The sequence below is a fragment of the Sapajus apella genome, unplaced genomic scaffold, assembly GCF_009761245.1.
Source record: "Sapajus apella isolate SASKATOON/1434 unplaced genomic scaffold, GSC_monkey_1.0 scaffold142, whole genome shotgun sequence".
Classification (NCBI taxonomy): Eukaryota; Metazoa; Chordata; class Mammalia; order Primates; family Cebidae; genus Sapajus; species Sapajus apella.
In genome coordinates, this window is record NW_022437082.1 from 624,726 (window position 1) to 644,298 (window position 19,573).

At 47.4% G+C, this 19,573-nt stretch overlaps 1 protein-coding gene across 1 annotated transcript in view; it reads left to right on the forward strand.

The window, feature by feature from the left end:
* The window catches only part of LOC116540585, a 389,476-nt gene extending 377,945 nt beyond the window's left edge, over nucleotides 1-11,531 (forward strand). Inside the window, exon 7 of the mRNA XM_032264137.1 lies at nucleotides 11,162-11,531. Within this exon, the coding sequence (XP_032120028.1) occupies nucleotides 11,162-11,406 (245 nt within the window). The 3' untranslated portion in view covers nucleotides 11,407-11,531. The remainder of the gene's footprint in view (nucleotides 1-11,161) is intronic.
* Nucleotides 11,532-19,573: the final 8,042 nt, after the last annotated feature.

Here is a 19,573-nt window from a genome sequence, read left to right on the forward strand (position 1 = left end):
GGAAAAAAGTTTACTTTTTTATCTCAACAACTGCTTTTAACCCCACAGAACATCCCCTCCTGGCCCAATGCCAGCATCCCCTCTTGGTTAATATGACACATTCAAGCCAAGGGTGTCACATAAAGGTGTCTGGGGCTTTCTAGGGTACACACTCTAGACCTCTGGGGTCTCAGAGAGTGTGTTCTGTCACTTTGCCACACCAAAATTTTGAGCTTTGGGGGTCTAAACCAAGGACAAGTTCAAACCAAGGGCACAGACCTTTGGTTAATGCAGCACATTCAAACCACACTGGTCACAGCAGACTCACCAGGTTAGGGCCCAGCAACAGTAGTTATTGAGAGTCTTTCAATCAGGAAAAACAGTGCTTTTTCCTCAAGAGATACTGATTCTCTTTCAATTCTAAGAAATAATCTTAACCTCAGTTGTTATGGAAGATGGCAGTCACAACAGGATATAGTAAGAACATCTTATTGTAGTAACTCAGTTTTCTTCCCTGTAGGAAAATGCCAGACCTTTTGCCTGGTGTCATTGTGCATTGAGACCCAGAGTCACTGCTACCATAGCAATACAAATACAGACTCATCTGGCATTTTTGGAAGCAAAAGGATTGCCAGTAAACACCTGCCACCCAATTGCCTCCACCATGGAATTAATGCAGCTTGAAAACAAACACTGGAGTTCGAGGTGACTTGACCCGAGAAAGCCACTGAGATTTTTTAAGCAAAACATGTACCATCCCCTTCCACTGTCTTTGCCATGCCCTGCACAGCCCTATGAATCCCCCTAACCAGGGATGGCAAGAAATTTACACACATGCCATCACCCCTCATTCCAGCTTGCCTGGCAGACATTGCTAATCAATCATGGTGATCATCCCGCTGAGCCTGGATTCAGCCACTTCCAGTCTGTGAATGTTGGAATACACATTCCAACATTCCAATATGTCACCTGGTCAGTCAAAATCCCCGTGCCTTCCTTGTCCTGGAGTCTAAGGGTCTTGGTTGTTTAGAGAATCTACCCCTGTCAGCAGGCGTAAGTGCCTCCAAACTGTGCACATGGTGCAGATGTCTTCCTCATGGTCCATCTTCCCCACACACCTTCAAGAAGGAGCCACATTGAAGCCAGATCACTTCCAAGGAAATGGGAATGGCATAGGCAGGCTATTCTCCTCAATTCTCCATTACCTCAACCTTAAAGGTAGCATGGGTCCCCAAACCTCAAAATCTGGGTGGAGTAGAGGGATGGAACATACTCTGTGAAACCCCAGCTAGGAATTAGATGTGCTCCATGCCCTTAAGAAGCTAAGAGGTAAGTCAAGGAGACACCACCACATCTAGAAACCTTGGTCTCTTAGGTGAAAAGATCCAGTTCCCAGATGGCTTGAAGAGCCCAATCACTCCAAATAGTGGTGGAGCCATCTGTTCCCTGGTCAAGCTTGTTCATCCCTTGATGCACTTCCTTGCTAAGAGTACAACAAAGATTTCTCCATGTCACTTTGCAGTCCCAGAAGGGTCACCAGCAATTCCCCGGACAACCGTGGTGAGTTTCCCTAAAACAAGACTACCCCTGAGCCCCAGGTGATATTCCTGCCCTGGCGGGTGTTTATTGCTCCTCTTCTGAGAGAAGAATAAGGTCTACCTGACAAGGATGACAGCCGGATCCTATGGGGATCAAGGTTAGAAATGAGAGAAGAAGAGCTAAATCTTGCTTCTCTTCTCTGTCTCAGTCATCTCTGCAGTTGCTATCATCTCATCCTCTCTACTTCCCCAAGCACCCTGGAGGTAGGTGTACACAGTAGCACTGAGCCCACTCAGCTGCAGCAGTCTGGAGCCTTGCTTCCCACAGCACCATATATGCACATGCCTCTCAAGACAGTGGCCTCCCAGCAGGCAGGGACCCCATGGGCCAGGCAGCCTGGCCTATGTCACAGCTACAGGCACCAAGCTGGAGAGACAAAACTGCAAGCCAGTAAGCAGGCCCCATGCCAGTGGGCATAAGCCACTTGAGCGTCCCCCTGCCTCAGTAGCCAGAGCACAGCCTGAAAAAGCACAGGGCTGGCAAATGCGGATTCAAAGGCCAGACTATGCTCAAAAACTAGCCCAGGAAAAGCTTGGTGCCTCACATCTGTAATCCCAGTACTTTGGGAGGACAAGGCAAGAGGATGGCTTGAGCCAGGAGTTTGAGACCAGCCCTGGCAACATAGCAAGACCCCATTTCCACAAAAAAATTAAAAAAATTATCTGGGTGTTGTGGTGCCTGCCTGTAATCTCAGCTACTGGGGAGGTTCAAGTGGGAGGATCACTTGAGCCTGGGAGTTCAAGGCTGCAGTGAGCTATGGTAGCACCATTGGACTCCAGCTTGGGCCACAGAGTAAGACACTGTATCAAAACACACACACACACACGGACACACCCCAAAGTATCACTTAGCCCAGAACCCGATGGCTTCATTGGCGGCAACACTTCACAGCAGCGTTTCTGTTGGGTTCTGGCCTGCAGCTTCTCACAAGCACCCACTCTTAACCTAAGAGCCCAGCTGTGAAGAGGGCCCTGGTGGGTCTATGGCTCTGCCCCAAACCTTGCAGTGTGAGCAGAGCCCATGTCCAGCACAAGGCCAAGCACAAAAGAAGCCGCATGTTCCTCCACACTCCTTGACTAAAAAAGGCCCTTGCCCCTGGATCCCAGAGAAGAGCGTGGGATAGCTGGGGAGCCAGGGCTCTGTGACGTCAAGGACCCTGTCAGTTCAACCTCCTTTACACAAATTAGAGTGAAGCTCAAAGAGGAAAGAAATTGTCACCTGGTCAGGCAGGACACAGGCATTTGAGAAAGCGAGGCGGGGCAGAGGGCTCCAATTTATTTTCCATTTCCTGTATATGCAGCATGGCTTTCAGTGTTTTAATTGATTACATCAACGGTGCTCATTTCCCTGGACAAATTGGCCTTTACACAGAAGAGGCAATTACCTGGGCTTGTTCCATCCCAATTGGCAGGAGCAAGCAAGAACCTCTTTGGGGCTGCACAAGATTATGTTATCTGAAAAGACTCAGATTCAAAATGAGGGCAATTATTTCAGCCTTATAACTTTTTTCATTTGCCTAACAATAACTGGTGCTGCTGTGGGTCCTGCAGGGCAAGAGAAAGAGTACCTAAGTCTGCCTAAAGGCTTCAAGCTCAAGAGGCTTTCCCTGGTTGCTGTGAACAATGTGGGCAGGCAGCAGTTCTAGAGGGGCTGTGTGTAGGATGAGAAAACAGTGCAGGGTGAAGGGCTAGGCTCAGGCTGCATTCTGCCACCTGTGAGCCATTGTAGCTTTAGACTACTCACCCTCTCTGAGCCTCAGCTGCCTGATCTAGGACAAGGAGCTAAGATTCTTTGCCTTGTGTCCATTAAAGGAAGGTTGTAGAGCCCCATGGTGTTAATTTGTTTTGTTGACTCTCAAAGCTTTCCTCTTGGGAGAGCAGCCCAGGAACCCAGAGACATCTGGAGAGTAGGAGGCCCCAGGTCTGATCCTCAGGACCAACATGGAGGCCACTGGATTTGGGGTCTGGGATGGGGAATAGGGTGAAGCCAGAGAGACATCTAAGGAGGCCTCACCTTAGGTGTGCACAAGTGCAGGGTCAGCATCTTGCACAACTCACTGGCCTCACTCTGGCCCTCACTCTGCATGGGGCCTTTCACTTTCAGCCAGGAAAGTAAGCAGGGCCTGAGCCAAAGTGGCTATGGACCATTTGCTTTGGATCCTGATTGTTCTAGAAAGTCTTCTAGAGATCCACCTGTGCCTCCATGCCAAGCAGAAATGGCCCTCAGAGAATGAGGCAGGGGTTAGCAAAGATGCAGAGCAAGCCCTGATCTGAAAGAAGAAGGCCTGCCTTCCAGGTCACATTCTGCCACTGGTTCATGATATAGCCGTGGCCAGATCCACACTCTCTCTGGACTTCAGTATGCCCATCATTTGGATAGGGGCTTGACCTGGATCATCTCTAAGGCCAGTTCTCGCTCTGATATTCTCAAAAGTGATAACCTAGAGAGTTGCAGAAAGTCCTGATCACTTAGGCCCCAACCCTGGACTGGTGTAGAGTGGCCAACAGGCAGTGAAGGTGGCTTAGCACCCACCACCTACTGGACCACTGGTTGCACCTCTCTGGGGAAAATGCTGTGCACATGCTCAAGCAGGACTTATTGCTTTGTTCTAGCCAAATTGAGTCCAAAGCAGATGCTCTAGTGTGAGTTTGGGGCCTATGATTTTGAAACTGTCAAAGGAAACAGGTTACCTTATGCATGCATGATTGTCCAATTTTCTTTCTGAAAATCAAAGCTTTCTTTTTTTGTTGTTGTACTTTAGGTTCTGGGGTACATGTGCAGATCACATAGGATTGTTGCATAGGTACACACATGGCAATGTGGTTTGCTGCCTCCATCCCCCCATCACCTACATCTGGCATTTCTCCCTATGTTATCCTTCCCCAATCTCTGCACCACCCTGCTGTCCCTCCCTTGGCCCCCCACAACAGACCCCAGTGTGTGATGCTCCCTTCCCTGTGTCCATGTGTTCTCATTGTTCATCACCTGCCTATGAGTGAGAACATGCGGTGTTTGATTTTCTGTCCTTGTGTCAGTTTGCTGAGAATGATGGTTTCCAGATTCACCCATATCCCTACAAAGGACACAAACTCGTCATTTTTTATGGCTGCATAGTATTTCATATGTGCCACATTTACCTTGTCCATTCTATCATCGATGGGCATTTGGGTTGTTTCCAGGTCTTTGCTATTATAAACAGTGTTGCAATGAACATACGTGTGCCTCTTTATAATAGAATGACTTATAACCCTTTGGGTATATACCCAGTAATGGGATTGCTGGGCCAAATGGAATTTCTATTTCTAGGTCCTTGAGGAAGCACCACACTCACTGTCTTCCACAATGGTTGAACTAGTTTACACTCCCACCAACAGTATAAAAGTGTTCTTACATCCTCTCCAGCATCTGTTGTCTCCAGATGTTTTAATGATTCCCATTCTAACTGGCGTGAGGTGCTTTCTCAATGTGGTTTTGATTTGCATTTCTCTAATAATCAGTGATGATGAGCATTTTGTCTAATAATCAGTGATGAGCATTTTTTCATATGTTTGTTGGCCTTGTATGTGTCTTCTTTTGAAAGTGCATGTTCATATCCTTCACCCACTTTGGGATGGGTTGGTTTGTTTTGTTATTGTAAATCTGTTTTAGTTCTTTGTAGATTCTGGATATTAGCCCTTTGTCAAATGGGTAGGCTGCAAAAATTTTTTCCCATTCTGTTGGTTGCTGGTTCACTCTAGTGATTGTTTCTTTTGCTGTACAGAAACTCTGGAGTTTAATTAGGTCCCATTTGTCTATTTTGGCTTTTGTTGCCAATGCTTTTGGTGTTTTAGTCATGAAGTCCTTCCCTATGCCTATGTCCTGAGTGGCTTTGCCTAGGTTTTCTTCTAGGGTTTTTATGGTGTTAGGTCTTATGTTTAAGTCTTTAATCCATCTGGAGTTAATTTTACTGTAAGGTGTCAGGAAGGGGTCCAGTTTCTGCTTTCTGCACATGGCTAACCAGTTTTCCCAACACCATTTATTAAACAGGGAATCATTTCCCCATTGCTTGTTTTTGTGAGGTTTGTCAAAGATCAGATGCTTGTAGATTTGTGGTGTTGCCTCCAGGTCCTCTGTTCTGTTCCATTGGTCTATAGCTCTGTTTTGATACCAATAGCATGCTGTTTTGATTACTATAGCCTTGTAGTATAGTTTGAAAATCAGGTAGCATGATGCCTCCAGCTTTGTTCTTTTTACTTAGGATTGTCTTGGCTATGCGGGCCCTATTGTGGTTCCATACAAAGTTTAAGGTGTTATTTTCCAGTTCTGTGAAGAAGGTCATTTGTAGCTTGATGGGGATGGCATTGAATCTATAAATTACTTTTGGAAGTATGGCCATTTTCATGATACTGATTCTTCCTAACCATGAGCATGGAATGTTTCTCCATCTGTTTGTGTCCTCTCTTATTTCCTTGAGCAGTGGTTTGTAGTTCTTCTTGAGGAGGTCCTTTACATCCTTTGTTAGTTGTGTTCCTGGTATTTTATTCTCTTTGTAGCAATTGTGAATGGGAGTTTGCTCATGATTTGGCTCTCCGTTAGTCTGTTACTGGTGTATAGAAATGCTTGTGATTTCTCCACATTGATTTTGTATCCTGAGACTGCTGAAGTTGCTTATCAGTTTAAGGAGATTTTGGGCTGAGATGATAGGGTCTTATAAATATACAGTCATGTTGTCTGCATATAGAGACAATTTGACTTCCTCTTTTTCTAATTGAATACATTTATTTTATTTTTCTTGCCTAATTGCTCTGGCTAGAACTTCCAATTCTATATTGAATAGGGGTGGTGAGAGAGGGCATCCTTGTCTAGTGCCGGATTTCAAAGGGAAAGCTTCCAGTTTTTGCCCATTCAGTATGATATTGGCTGTAGGTTTGTTGTAAATAACTTTTATTGTTTTGCGATATGTTCCTTCGATATCTAGTTTATTGAGAGTTTTTAGCATAAAGGGCTGTTGAATTTTGTTGAAGGTCTTCTCTGCATCTATTGAGATAAGCTTTCTTATTTAAAAAAAAAAGTTTGAGGTGCTCTCATGAGGACTTTCAAGCAGATCAACATGTGGAATTTAGAAATGACTTTTTGGAGTTTATTTTCAAAAGGTACTTGCAGCCAGTCTCAAGTGTTATATAATTCAGGCCTCTTTGAACCACCTTCAGATAAAAGTTAGAAACTCCAGAGAAGCCAAGTCTTTAAGGAAAGTGCTAACCCAGGCTTAACTTGAAGAGCGTGCACTGTTCCATCCTCGTGGTCCTGGGAAGTAGGCAGAAAAAGGTGATGCATGTCTTCTTGTCACAGATGACAAAACAAGGCTCAAAAGGTAAAGTCATGTGCCAAAGTCAGACAGTGAGTAAGAGCACTCACTTCATACCCACACTGTGAGCCTCACACCACCCACCAATGTTGCCCTGTTGGCCCAGAAGCATGGGATGTTGTGGGATCGACCTTGCTTAGCTCCCACTCATGTGCAACCCAGAAATAAGGGGTGAGCCCTTGGTTAGTAGGAGATGGGAACCTGTGGCTACATTCTTCTTTTCCTTCCGGTCACATGCCTTGAGGCTAAGTTTTTGTAGGGTCAAGCAGTCAGTCACAAATAGAAGCTACCAGCTCAGCAGTGCATATCACATGGGTCCTCCCTCTATTCTGGCATCACTGCCCTTTTCCTTTACCCTATGGCATCCTACTGCCTGGTAAAATCTTAATTGCTGTAAGACTCTGCTTTCAGGGGAAACCAGACTAAGGTTTCCTGGCATCAAGCATAAAGCCTGGAATGTGGTAGGTGCTCACTAAATGCCAGGGAAAGGTAAGGTATACCAAAAAGATGATCTTCCAGAAATGTCACCCTGGAGTCCCCATGCATGCATGGCTCAGGGGTCAGCCAGAGATGTGGACAGTGTCTATACACAGGATTTAGGGCTACTCCCTGCCTCTCCCTCTGTAGGATTCCCCTTTACTTTGTAGCAGCTGAGATTGCCCTGAAGGGAGTCCTCTTGTTGTTCATACCAGAAAGACTGTGAGTTTGCCTTGGGGTAACCCTGCAAGGTGCAGAGTGGGGCCGCCCCAGGCTAGAAGCTGTGCAAGCTCATCTGGGGCTGTTTTCTTCCCCTAAGCATTGACTTTCTTCCAGAATCTGCCTGCTTTGGGTAGCTCTCCAGTGTCCTCAGGTGTGTGTTTTGGTTTGGTTTGGTTTGGTTTGGTTTGGAATGTATAGTTGTCATCTGCAGGAGGCTTCATTCCAAAGGAGCTTACTCAGCATTGCCGGGACTGGAAGCTCCCCGGGGTGAATTGGATCCTATCCTCTCTGGGCCCAGGCCCAAGGCAAGATGCAGGCAAGTTCCCCTGAGGAAGACACAACCTTGAGAGGCTCTGTGCCAGGGACTGTTGACACATTGGCCTGGGCACCTCTCCACCTGATTGGCTGGCCCACAACTGACAATATCACTCATTCCCTGAACTTCCTCAGACAGGGCCAGGAAGTCAAGCACCCCTGGCTTCTGGGCCTCTTCTTGGTGAGTCGTTACGGCCAGATGCTGTGGAACAACAGGTTGGCTCACCACTGGTTCCCTGTTTCTCTGAGGTGTGGAGAGCACTCTTGGGCTCCCTGCTAAGTGACATCAGCTCGCCTTCCCTTGGGAACAATTCCTGTGTTCACCATCTGTCCTGATCAATTTCCAGAAATCCTCCTGTGGATCCTTCTCCCTCAGGGGCATCTCCCCTTCTTGGGAGGGTGTTTCTCTTTTCCTAGGTCCTTAACTTCTCACAGAGCTGGGCATGGGGGCTGGTGGTTGGGGCCTGCCTCCCTGGCCTCTGGCATTGCGGGTACAGAGGGACGCTAGGGTCATGGGGCTGAGACAAGGCCCGAGGACTTCCCTGCACCAGCTGGGGATAACTTGAGGTGAGGCTGAGGTAGATCCTGGGCAGGGAACAGGGTCAGACATGCTTTCAGGAGGAAGGCACAGGACAGGCCAGTTCTGGAGGGCAGCAGGAATATGGGGCTGTGTATCAGTTTCCTGTGGCTGCTGTCATGAATTACCACAAACTTGATGGCTCAACAAAACAGACATTTATTCTCTTACAGTTCTGGAGGCCAGGAAGTCTAAAGTCAGGGTGCCACGCGCAGGTGGTTCCTTCTGCAGGCTAGGGGAGAATCTGCTTCCTTGCCTTTTCCAGCCTCTAGAGGCCACTTCACTTCTTGGCTCATGGCCCCTTCCTCCATCTTCAAAGCCAGAAGCACAGTGTCTTCAAATCTCTCGTTCTCTTTCTGAATCTGAATCTCCTGCCTTCCTCTTTCTCTTATAAGGACCCTTGTGAATAACCAGATAATCCAGGATAGTCTCCCCATTTCAGGATCCCTAATTTAGTCATATCTGTGAAGTCCCTTTTGCCATATAAGGCAATCCCAGGGAGTGAAGTCATGGCCATTTTTGGAAGAAAGGGGCATTATTCAGCCTATCCCCGTCTAGGAGGGGCTGGAGCCATAGACCAGGTAGGCCTCTGTCTTGGTCAGCTCAGGCTGTGTAACAAATACCATAGACCAGGAGATTGAACAACAGACATTTATTTTCTCAGTTCTGGAGGTGAAAAGCCCAAGATTAAGGTATCAACATGATCAGTCCCTAGTGAGGGTGCTCTTCCTGGATTAGAGAAGGCTGCCTTCTCACTGTGTCCTAACACTGGGGGGAGAGAGAGAAAGATTATATATATACATATACACATATATATATATATAGAGAGAGAGAGACAGAGAGAGAGACAGAGAGATCTATCTATCTCTATGTATGGGGTGTGTGTGTGTATATATATATATATATATATTATAGAGAGAGAGAGAGAGAGAGAACACGCTCTGGTGTTTCTTCTTATAGAGGCGCCAATCCCATCATGAGGGTCCTACCCTCAGAACCTCACATAAACCTAATTACTTCCCAAGGGAGGTCCCCATCTCCAAACACCATCATGGCAGGGCTTAGGGCTTCAATATATGAATTTTGACACAATTTAGTCCATAGCTGCCCCTAGGCACACCTTACGGAGGCCTAGTAGGGCAGGAGCGAGAACTGGGCTTATTGCAACAGATGAGCAAACTGAGGCAGACAGCAGTTCATGGCAGACAGCACACCAGGATCTGGATACAGTCAGTAGGGAAAGAGCTCCAATGCCTGGGCCAAGATGGAATGAGCTGGCTAAGCTTTAGAGATGGCTCTGGGCCATATGGGGGACTGACAAGTTCCTGGGGCTGGACCTGCAGGTCAGGAGTTGGGAGAGGACAGAAGCAAGAGCTGGAAGCTGGCAGGGCCTGATTCTACACCTCCTTTTCATTTGGAGAGAGCTGCAGCTGAGGCTAATTAGGGCATAATTAGATTTGAGAATGATTACTCTGTTCCTCATTCAAGTCCATTTTGCTGTCACTATTGAGTACCTGTTGCATTCCAGGCCCAGAGCTGACCTGAGGGGAATGCAGCAAGGGACCAGGCTTGGCCTCTGCTCTCCAAGCTTGCAGGAGAGTCAACACCAACACACACACATGCAACAACTAAACAACCATGCAGGGGTCATTTGTTAGAGGCTTGAAACAAATTAAAACAGGTTCTAAAGCAACCAGGAAAGGCTTCCCAGACAAACAGCCCCCAAACCTGGCCCAAAAAGACAGGAAGGATTTGACGTGGCGAAGCAGAAAGCATCTTTTGTAGAGGACAACAGGCACAAGGGCCCAGATGTGGGATGCATGTGGCACTGTCCAGAAGGCCTTGATCAGCCAGTGTGGCCAATGTGGACCATTGGGGGTCTACAAATCAAGGACAGCCAGACTCTCACTGAGGCAGGCAGGCTGGCTCCCAAAGGGTTTTCGGTTCCCCTGCAAGGACTCTGGGTGCCATCTTTCACTCATTCTCTGTACTGGGTACCCTGAGTGGCTACAGGCAGAGCTGATGGTCAGCAGGTCCAGCCAGTGTCCAGTTTGAATAATCAGTGCCCAGGTCACCACTCCAGATCGAAGTAGCCTCATCCACTCACAGATACGGTCATTTTGTAGGTGGTCTATGACTTATCAAAGGCTAGCAAGGACCACTTTTCACAGTGAAGAATGACGGAGGCTTTTGAGCAAAGAAATAAGGCTGCTTTTGGCCTTGAAGTGCCTGAGTCTACTGGCATTGCAGAGGGGTCAGGGAACCTGACAGGAGGGCCTTCTGTTGATCCAGGGTGAGGAGTGAGAGTGAAGGTCCAGAGTCACTCTTTTGGAAGGGAATGGAAAGACAAAACCATAGAGCCTTGCTTCATCATCTGCATGATGTGGTGGACAGTCCTACAGGAGACAGCCTCTGTCCACATAGGCCAAGGTCAATGCCATCTAGATCCAAAGAGTTGCGCAGCTTCCTGTGCTGTGTGGACTATTTTTGCCTCCAGTTATGGGATATAGATATGATGCTTTGGGGACAGCACTCAGAATTGTCCTGTCTCATCTGCTGCTATACCACATTGCAGCACAATGGTGCATTTTCTCTTGCTTTTAAGGTCTTAATGTCCATTAATAAACCCATGTTGTTTTTAGCCCCAGGTCCACTGTCACTTCAAGCTGGACAGTCACTAATGTGTTTCCTTCCATCACTGACTGTGCTGCCCATTGATACCACATCTCCCCCTGGCCCCAGCAGCTGCCAGCCAACCCATGGCAGTGTCGTGCTGGAGTCTCGGTATATAAAGGAGATGCAAGGGTGTAGGCCCATCCTGGAAGCTGGAAGCAGAGAAGGTGGACTCAGGGCCTCCCCTAGCATGGTCACCTGGGGTGAGGCTACTGAATGATCCCAAAGGTGTGTCATGGATTGAATGGTAGCCCCCTAAAATATATCCATGTCCTAATTCTCAGAACTTGTGAATATTGCCTTATATTGCAAAAATGTGTGATTAAACCAATGATTTGAGGTGAAGAGATTATTCTGGATTATCTGGGTGAGTTCCAAATGTAATCAGGTATTGTTATGAGACAGACACAAAGGAGGCCATGTGAGGATGGAGGGAGACGCTAGAGCAATGCAGCCACAAGTTAAGGACCACCTAGGGTCACCAGAGGCTGGAGGAGGCAGGAAAGCACTCTCCTAGAGCCTTCAGAAGGAGCACAGCCCCACAGCACTTTGACCTCAGATTTCTGGCCTCTGTATCTGTGAGAGAATGAATTTCTGGTGTTCTAAGCCACATGATCTGTGGTACTTTGTTATAGCAACTGCAATAAACGAATAAAAGGTGGGAAGTTGTTCCAAGAGGACACAAATATGGCCTCAGCCCCAGCACAAAGTTCCTTGGACAAGACCCCACCTTAGCCCAATTCTGACCAAAAAGCTTTGATCCCAGACAACTAGATTTATTTTTTCCTGTAGGAACAACATAATGGCAATCGGTGAGTCAACATTGCTCTGTAGATATACTTCACAGGCAACTTTGCATGTTGAAATACATCCAGTCCTGAAAGAGCTGGAGCACTGCCTACCTTCAGAGAACTTAAGAGGTCTGCAGTTTGGGTACAGAACTCATATAATTATTTAGGGAAATGGTGCCTTACCCTAAAGGAAGAGCGAGAAGACCATGAGTGTAAACTGTGAATGACATAGAGGTGAGAGGAGCAGCCAGTGTATTCATCTGCAGCCCCAGGAGCCCCAGGGAATCTGGGCCAAACAGAACAAAGTTATATGAAGTAATGTGAGAGCCTAAATCAAGTGTCCCAGAATGTGGCAATGGAAGTGGGCTTGGAAACAAGGAGTCAGCAGGGATCTGCGGCAGCCAGACATGCCATGGTGTGTGTTCATAGAGGTAGAATCCCCAGAATGAAGAAGGTGAGAGTTCTGCTATCTCTCCATCCCTGTAAGACTCGGTTCACTCTGGGTTCTACGCTGTAATAGGCCTGGGGATAAACAACAGTCTTCTGGGGGGAGAGGCCCCAGATGGGAAGGGTACCCAAGCCCACAGCATCTGAGGCAGGTGTGGGAGTCTTAAGCAATGTCTTCAGCTCTCCAGAGGGCTGGCCTGGGACTGAAGGCCCAGAGTTGTCTTTCTTAAGCAATGGCATTTGTTTTCAAATGAGTAGCAGTGCCCTTTCCATCTCCTCCTGGCTGCCATGGTGCTGGCATGGTGGCAGCCGTGGAGACAGTGGCGTAGGTGAAACAATGTGCTGGCGAGATCAAGGTTGGGCTCCCCACTTTGTGGCATGCTGGATGTCAGCAGCCAGTAGGGAGAGAGAGCTAGTGCCAGCCAGCCTGTCTTTTCTCCTGGTGTTTGGGCTGGTCAGTACTAGAAAGATGACAGTCTACCAAATGGGATACTGGCCTTGGAATGGCTGGCTAAGGAACACAGACAATTTGAAGCCTGCACACAGGAGCCAGTTTTAGTGTATTTGGTGTTAGTGCTGATGGTATTGAAGTGTGTTCTTTTGGCTAGTGAGAGACTGTGGGTGAGACAGCAGCAGCCAGCTAAAGGTGAATTATCTGGTGGGAAGAGGGCTGAGCAGGGGAGCCAGGCAGAAGGTCATCAGGCAGAAGTCTGAAGACTGACAGTGAGTGGACCTGGTCCTGCCCACAGGAAGCTAGGCCAGACCAGCATCCAGAAGAGCCTCAGGCCTTGAGACTCAGGGGGACAAAAATTATAAAGCCATTTTCCCCTAGTGAGCCCTGGTGACAGAGAAACCAGAGGCAGTGGGAGAGTTCCTGGGTAGAGGAGCTTGTAGGATAAGGAGAAGATGGCCAGGCACAGTGGCTAACACCTATTATCCCAGCACTTTGGGAGATCGAGGCAGGTGGATCACGAGGTCAGGAGTTTCAGGCTAGCCTGACCAACATGGGGAAACCTCGTCTCTACTGAAAATACAAAAATTAGCTGGGCATGGTGGTGCGCGCCTGTAGTCCCAGCTATTCAGGAGGCTGAGGCAGGAGAATTGATTGAACCCGGGAGGCGGAGGTTGCAGTGAGTTGAGATCACACCACTGTACTCCAGCCTGGGTGACACAGTGAAACCCCATCCAAAAAAAAAAAAAAAAAAAAAAAAGAGGCAAGAAGACAAATCTCTTGGAAAGAACAAGCGTGCAGGCTACGCCCCCACCTACCCCAAGAGGCAGGCGACTTGAGTTGGTCTCAGCCAGCCATTGCCTCATTGTGGACCCTCAGTGAGGCCTTTTCTCGCTCTAGTCCTCAGTTTTCCCATCAGCAAGAGGCCCTCCCAGTGCAGCCAGTTCATGATCGCCCCTCCTTTTGCAGAGAAGGGTACTCACATCAGTCCCCCTGTGTCAGTTTGCTAGGGCTGCTATAGCCAAGTACTGTAAACTGGTGAGCTTAAAATAACACATTTATTCTCACACGGCTCTGGAGGCTAGGAGTCTAAAATCAGTATCACTGGGCTGATCAATATCAGCAGAGCCCCACCCCTTTTGGGGGCTGCAGGGGAGATTCTGTTCTTTGCCTCTTCCTGTCTCTGGTGGCTATTGGCATTCCTTGCATTATGACTTCATCATTCGAATCTCTGCTTTCCTAGACACAAGGCCTTCTCCTCTGTGTGTCTGTGGCAAGTCCACCTCTGCCTTTCTCTTAGAAGGACACTTGTGATTGTATTTAGGGCCCACCTGTGTAATTCAGGGTACCCTCCTCCTCTCATGATTCTTAATCCCATCTACAAAGTCCTTTTTTTGCCCTATAAGGTGACATTCATAGGTTCCATGGTTCAGAATGTGGATATCTTTTGGAGGACATTTTTTGGGTCTTTCTTGGTATTTCTATAGCCCTCCTATATTGACTGCAATGTTTTTACAGGATTCACTTGTTCTCAGCTGTCAAAAGTAAGTGCAAAAACACCAAGAACTCTCTTGCCATATCCAACACTTTGCCATGTGCTGGTATATTAAAACAAAAATCCCCTGTGACCCACTTCAGACCTCACCCAGTGGAACCCAGCTCACTGCATTTGTCACTCAAAACCTGAAGTCCTCGAAAAATTCCTTCTAGCATTTGGCAAGCTTAAGTGTGTCTGCATGTGCACACATTTGTGTGTGCATACTTGTGTGTATGTGTGTGTGTGTATGGGTGGGGTAGGGAGCAGGGACATTTTGAGAACCCTGAGGTTCTGTACATCAACCCACCTCCTGATCCTCAAGGCACCCTTCACATCCTAGATTTTGAAGCCAACCAATGCCACATCACATGGCTGAAACACTGACAACCTGCAGTAAAGAGCTGCATCAAAGGGAATGAATGAGCCATATGTGTGTTACCAAGGACAGGAGACCAAGAAAGATGTTGGAAATTATCCACCAGGTTCAAGGGTAAAAGATAATTGCCAGATGGGAAAATATTAAAAGCCTAAGAACCCAACTCTGTTCTGCGCCCTGCACCCAACATTTAGGGAGAAGGTGCTCAAGAAGATAAAGTTTAAACTGCTGCAGTCTCACATCTGAAAAGCAACATCCAGTCTCCTGGGGTTTGCTTGTCTGATCACACTGACCCTGACAAAAGGCTGCAGCAGGCAGCTAAGATCCCCATGATAGTTAATTACATGTATCTATCATTCCATGCTATATGTCCGTGTGTACACATTATTTACTCTGGGGCGGGGGTGGATGATGAGAAATTACTTAATGGGTGCAATGTACATTATTCAAGTGATGGATTCACTAAAAACCCTGATTTCGCTCCATAAGTTATGCATGTAAGAAAATTACACTCTTACCTCAAACATTTATACAAGTTTAGAAAATTATATGTATCAACTTGGCTAGGCTGTGGCACTCAGTGAGATTTGGTCAAACAGTCTAGATGCCATTAACCTTTACAATCAGTTGATTGAAGTAAAGATTAGTAATCCTTGATAATGTGAGCAGGACTCATCCAATCATTTGAAGACCTTAAGAGCAAAGGCTGAAGTTTCCAAAAGAAATTCAGCCACCAGACTGCAATGCATAAACCCTGCCTGAGTTTCCATCATTTGGATCCAAGCCTGCAACATCAAATCTTGCCTGAATCTGCAGCCAGCCTGCCTGCCTGCCATAAAGATTTCAGACCTACCAGCTCCCACAATCACATGATAGATAGACACAGAGAAAGAGAGAGATAGACAGTTAGATAGAGAATCTCGTACTGGCTCTGTTTCTCTGAATAATCCCAACTAATACAATGCCTGGGTGGTCCTATAAGGCTTCTATGTGAGTTCTGAGGAGGGAATGGGTAGGCCCTGAACACAACCTGCAGTCCATGCTGTAGGAAAAGAAGGGGACATGACTGCCACAGACATGTGCCTTCCCAGCCCTTTCCCCACTCAGCCCCCTATGCAGCCTACCTGCTCCCTGACTGCCTTTGAGTGCATCTGTCCTGTCCACCCACCCCTCTCCCCACATATGTTGCTCCACAACAGGCTCCAAAGCTCTCCCGGGGGTGCGGGTGGGGCAGCCCTGGAGAGGTCACCCTCCCAGGGGCTCACTGCCAAGATCTGGAGTTCAAGAGGAGGACAGAGGAGCCCTCGCATTCACTGACAGTCATTGCCTTACTCAGTATGCACATTAACCCTGGAAGATAGGGACCATTAATTACACCCCATTTTTTTAGATGAGGAATGTGGGTCCCAGAGAGGGTATATGGCTTGCCTGATGTAACACAGCTACCATGGGAGTAGCTAAGAGCCAAATGCCTGTCTGTGTGACTCTAGAGCCTGTGTTCTTTCCGTCACGTCTGCCACCCAGGATTAGTATTCTCTGTAGACACAGTTTAACAATAAGGCTATCCAGAAACGTGGTCTGCCTCCTGTGGTCATGCAGGGGCTCAAGCTCAGACATGGGAGGTGTAACTCAGCAGCAACAGTTACCTACGTACAGCTGAAGGATACAGTCATGGGAGCATGAGGCTCTTAAAACACAGAAAGCCCTTCAGAAGCGGATCTTGCTCACAGGAATGACAGACTGCCACGGCTCATCTGACCAAGCTGGGGGAGTCTAAATAGAACTGAGCATCTAAGAATGAGAGAGACTTTCTTCCAATGACAGTGTTGCCATTGAACTGGATTTCAATAGGGGTGGCGTGGAGACCAGGACAGGCTCTTTGGGGAAAGAAAAGCCTGAATTCAGCTCCAGCCAGGATGGCAGCCATGCTGGAGTAAAATTCAAGAGACTCAGAGAGAGAGAGGTGTCACCCCCATGGCTCCAGCCTTCTGTGCAGGAAAGAACACAGAGGCCTTGCCTAGGAAGGAAAGAGGAGTGCCTGTGAAGCTGGCCCTGTGGCCTCAGGGAGAGAATACAGACACCTGGCAAGCATCTGAGCTCCTGGGTTGGTGAGTGGAGCCGCAGACTGTTGAAGGTGTTTCTTCCAAAGGTATTTCTTCCAACAAATCTTTTCTATAGCAGCTTGGCATTTCAGCTTCCAAAGGCATTTCAGCTCTGAATCCGAATAATTGACAGAGGAAATGAGATATACTGTATGAAGGGCAAAAGCCGCCAGGCCGTGATGCAGTGATCTTGATTATGGGGAAATGCAGATGGATAGGCTGAGGGGTTCCAGGCGTATTCACGGGTCCCCTCAGCCCTCCATTTGTGTATCTGCCCACTCATTCTTCCATCCATCCTCCATTTGGTGCCTCCTGCCAAGCCTGCTGAGACCTGGTACTGGCTTGTGCCCTGGGCTAGGTTATTTTACAGGAGAAACAAAGAGGTACCCCACATCAACCCTGACTTCAGGGCAGAGCACTCGCTCACTGCACCCCTGTGCTGAGCTGGCGCCCTCCATGCCATCAATGCCCAACTGCTCACAGCTCCATCATGCCTCTGCTTGGAAGCCATTCTTTACCTTGTCCCCCTGGAGAACTACCAACAGCCGCTGTGTGGTAAGCTGGAAAATATTTCCCAAAAGATGTCAGCGCCTAATCCCCAGAACCTGTGAACATTACCTTATATGGCAGAAAAGTGATTGATTTTAGGATCTTAAGATGGGAAGACTATCCTGGATTATTTAGATGGTCCATAAATTTAATCACAAGTGTCCTTATAAAAGGGAGAATAGACAGAGACAGAGATTGGAGTGATGCAACCACAAAGCCAGGTGTCTCAGTCAGTTCAGGCTGCTATAACAAAATGCCATAGATTGGGTGGTTTATAAACAACAGAAGCTGATTTCTCACAGTTCTGGAGGCTGGAAGTCCATTATCAAGGTGCCAGCATGGGTGGGTTCTGGTGACAGCCCTCTTCTGGGTTGCAAACAGCTGACTTTTTCAGTATCTTCACACTGCAGAAAGACGTCAAAGAGCTCTGTCTTCTTTATTTCACAGGGACACTGCCATTCAAGAGGGCTCCACCCTCATGACATAGTTACATCCTAAAGGCCCCACCTCCTAATGCCATCACTTTGGGGGTTAGGACTTCAACATAGGAATTTTAGGGGGACACAGCATTCAGTCATTGCACCAAGGAATGCCAGAAGCCACCAGAAGCTGGAAAGAGTGAGGAATGGATTCTCCCTGGAGCCTCCAGAGATAGCTTGGCCCTGCCAACACCTTGATTTCAGTGCAGTGATTTTGTACTTCTGGCCTCCAGAACAGTGAGGCAATCAACTCCTGTTATTTTAAGGCACCAAGTTTGTGGTAATTTGTCACAGAAAACTCATATATCCCGGCAGGTTGATTGTTAAGGTTCAAGAAGACACTTTATTTAGATGCAGACTCTAGCACGTAGTATGTGTTCAATGAATTGTAACTTAACTGAGCATAAACAGAAGATGCTAGGCCAAAAGGTTACATATCAGAAGTCCAATCAATAATTGCAAACTTTCACTGCAGTGCACTATGATTGTGCCTGTGAATAGCCACTGCAACATAGTTGAGACCCTGTCTCTAAAAATAAAAATAAATTAAAAGTAAAGAATTGTAGACTTGCCAGCCTCCCTGGGCCTAGTTGAATACAAATACTTCCTGTTCTCTGAAGAGAATTAAAAACATAAAGTTGATTTGATTCATAAGTAGAAGACTCTCTTCTTACTAAGTACAGCTTCTGCCACTGAGCCTAAAAATGCCACAGGGCTCAGATAGTAATAGTTGCGTAGTTGGATCACATGAAATGTCTTTTGGGAGAGCCTATCCCAGGAACAGCTGAAATGGAGCTGATGCATCTACCCTTCCCCCAGGCTTCCCATCACACAAGCTCCCAGAGGAAGAGGTCCCTTAAACCCACAATCCAGGAGGCCTGACCAGTTTATGCCAGCCTGCCAGGTGGCATGTCCAGTCTCCCTTGCCACCCCACGAGCCTGGAAAGCCCCCAACACAGCACCTCCTTAGCTCTGTTTGTAGAATCCTGGCCCTGGTAGGTGGGGTTCAGGGCAAGGGAACAGACAAGAGGAGTTTGACTCACCTTGGTCAGCAAGAAAAATATTCCTGCCTGTCCCTCTCAAGAGAAGCCCAATGGCCACTCAGTGAATACAGCCCCTTTCCTAGTCTCTGCAGTGCCCACCATAACAAAGCTACCATGGAGATGCAATAGGCTCCATTACCCCACAGTCATTCTATGATGCTGCAAAATAGTTTCTCTCCTGCCTGGTCATGGAGGAAAACAACACCAGAGAACTGCTTCATGTGTGTGCCTATTTGTGTGTGAGGCCAAGTGCACCAAATTACTGGAGTTCTGGATGCTACCAAGAGCCTCACTGTGGAGGAGTGAAATGAATCCTCTTCCTCCAGTCTCCTGAGCAGCTCCCAGCTCAAATTAAGTAGCAGCTTATTATGAATCTTATCCGATAGCAATATTTCTATTTAGCAGCACATACATAAGCTCAGCCTGGTCTAAAAAGATTTAACACAAGATATGTCTGCTCAGCTGCTGTCTGGGGCGCTATAATGGAAGACTTGTAATTAACATGAAGTCACCAGCTTGGTCCCACTCAAAGGGTACCAGGTAGGGCAGGAAGTGGGGTGGTTGCTAAAGCCCTACACACAAGAAGATTTCCTAAACACTGGAGAGAAGGCA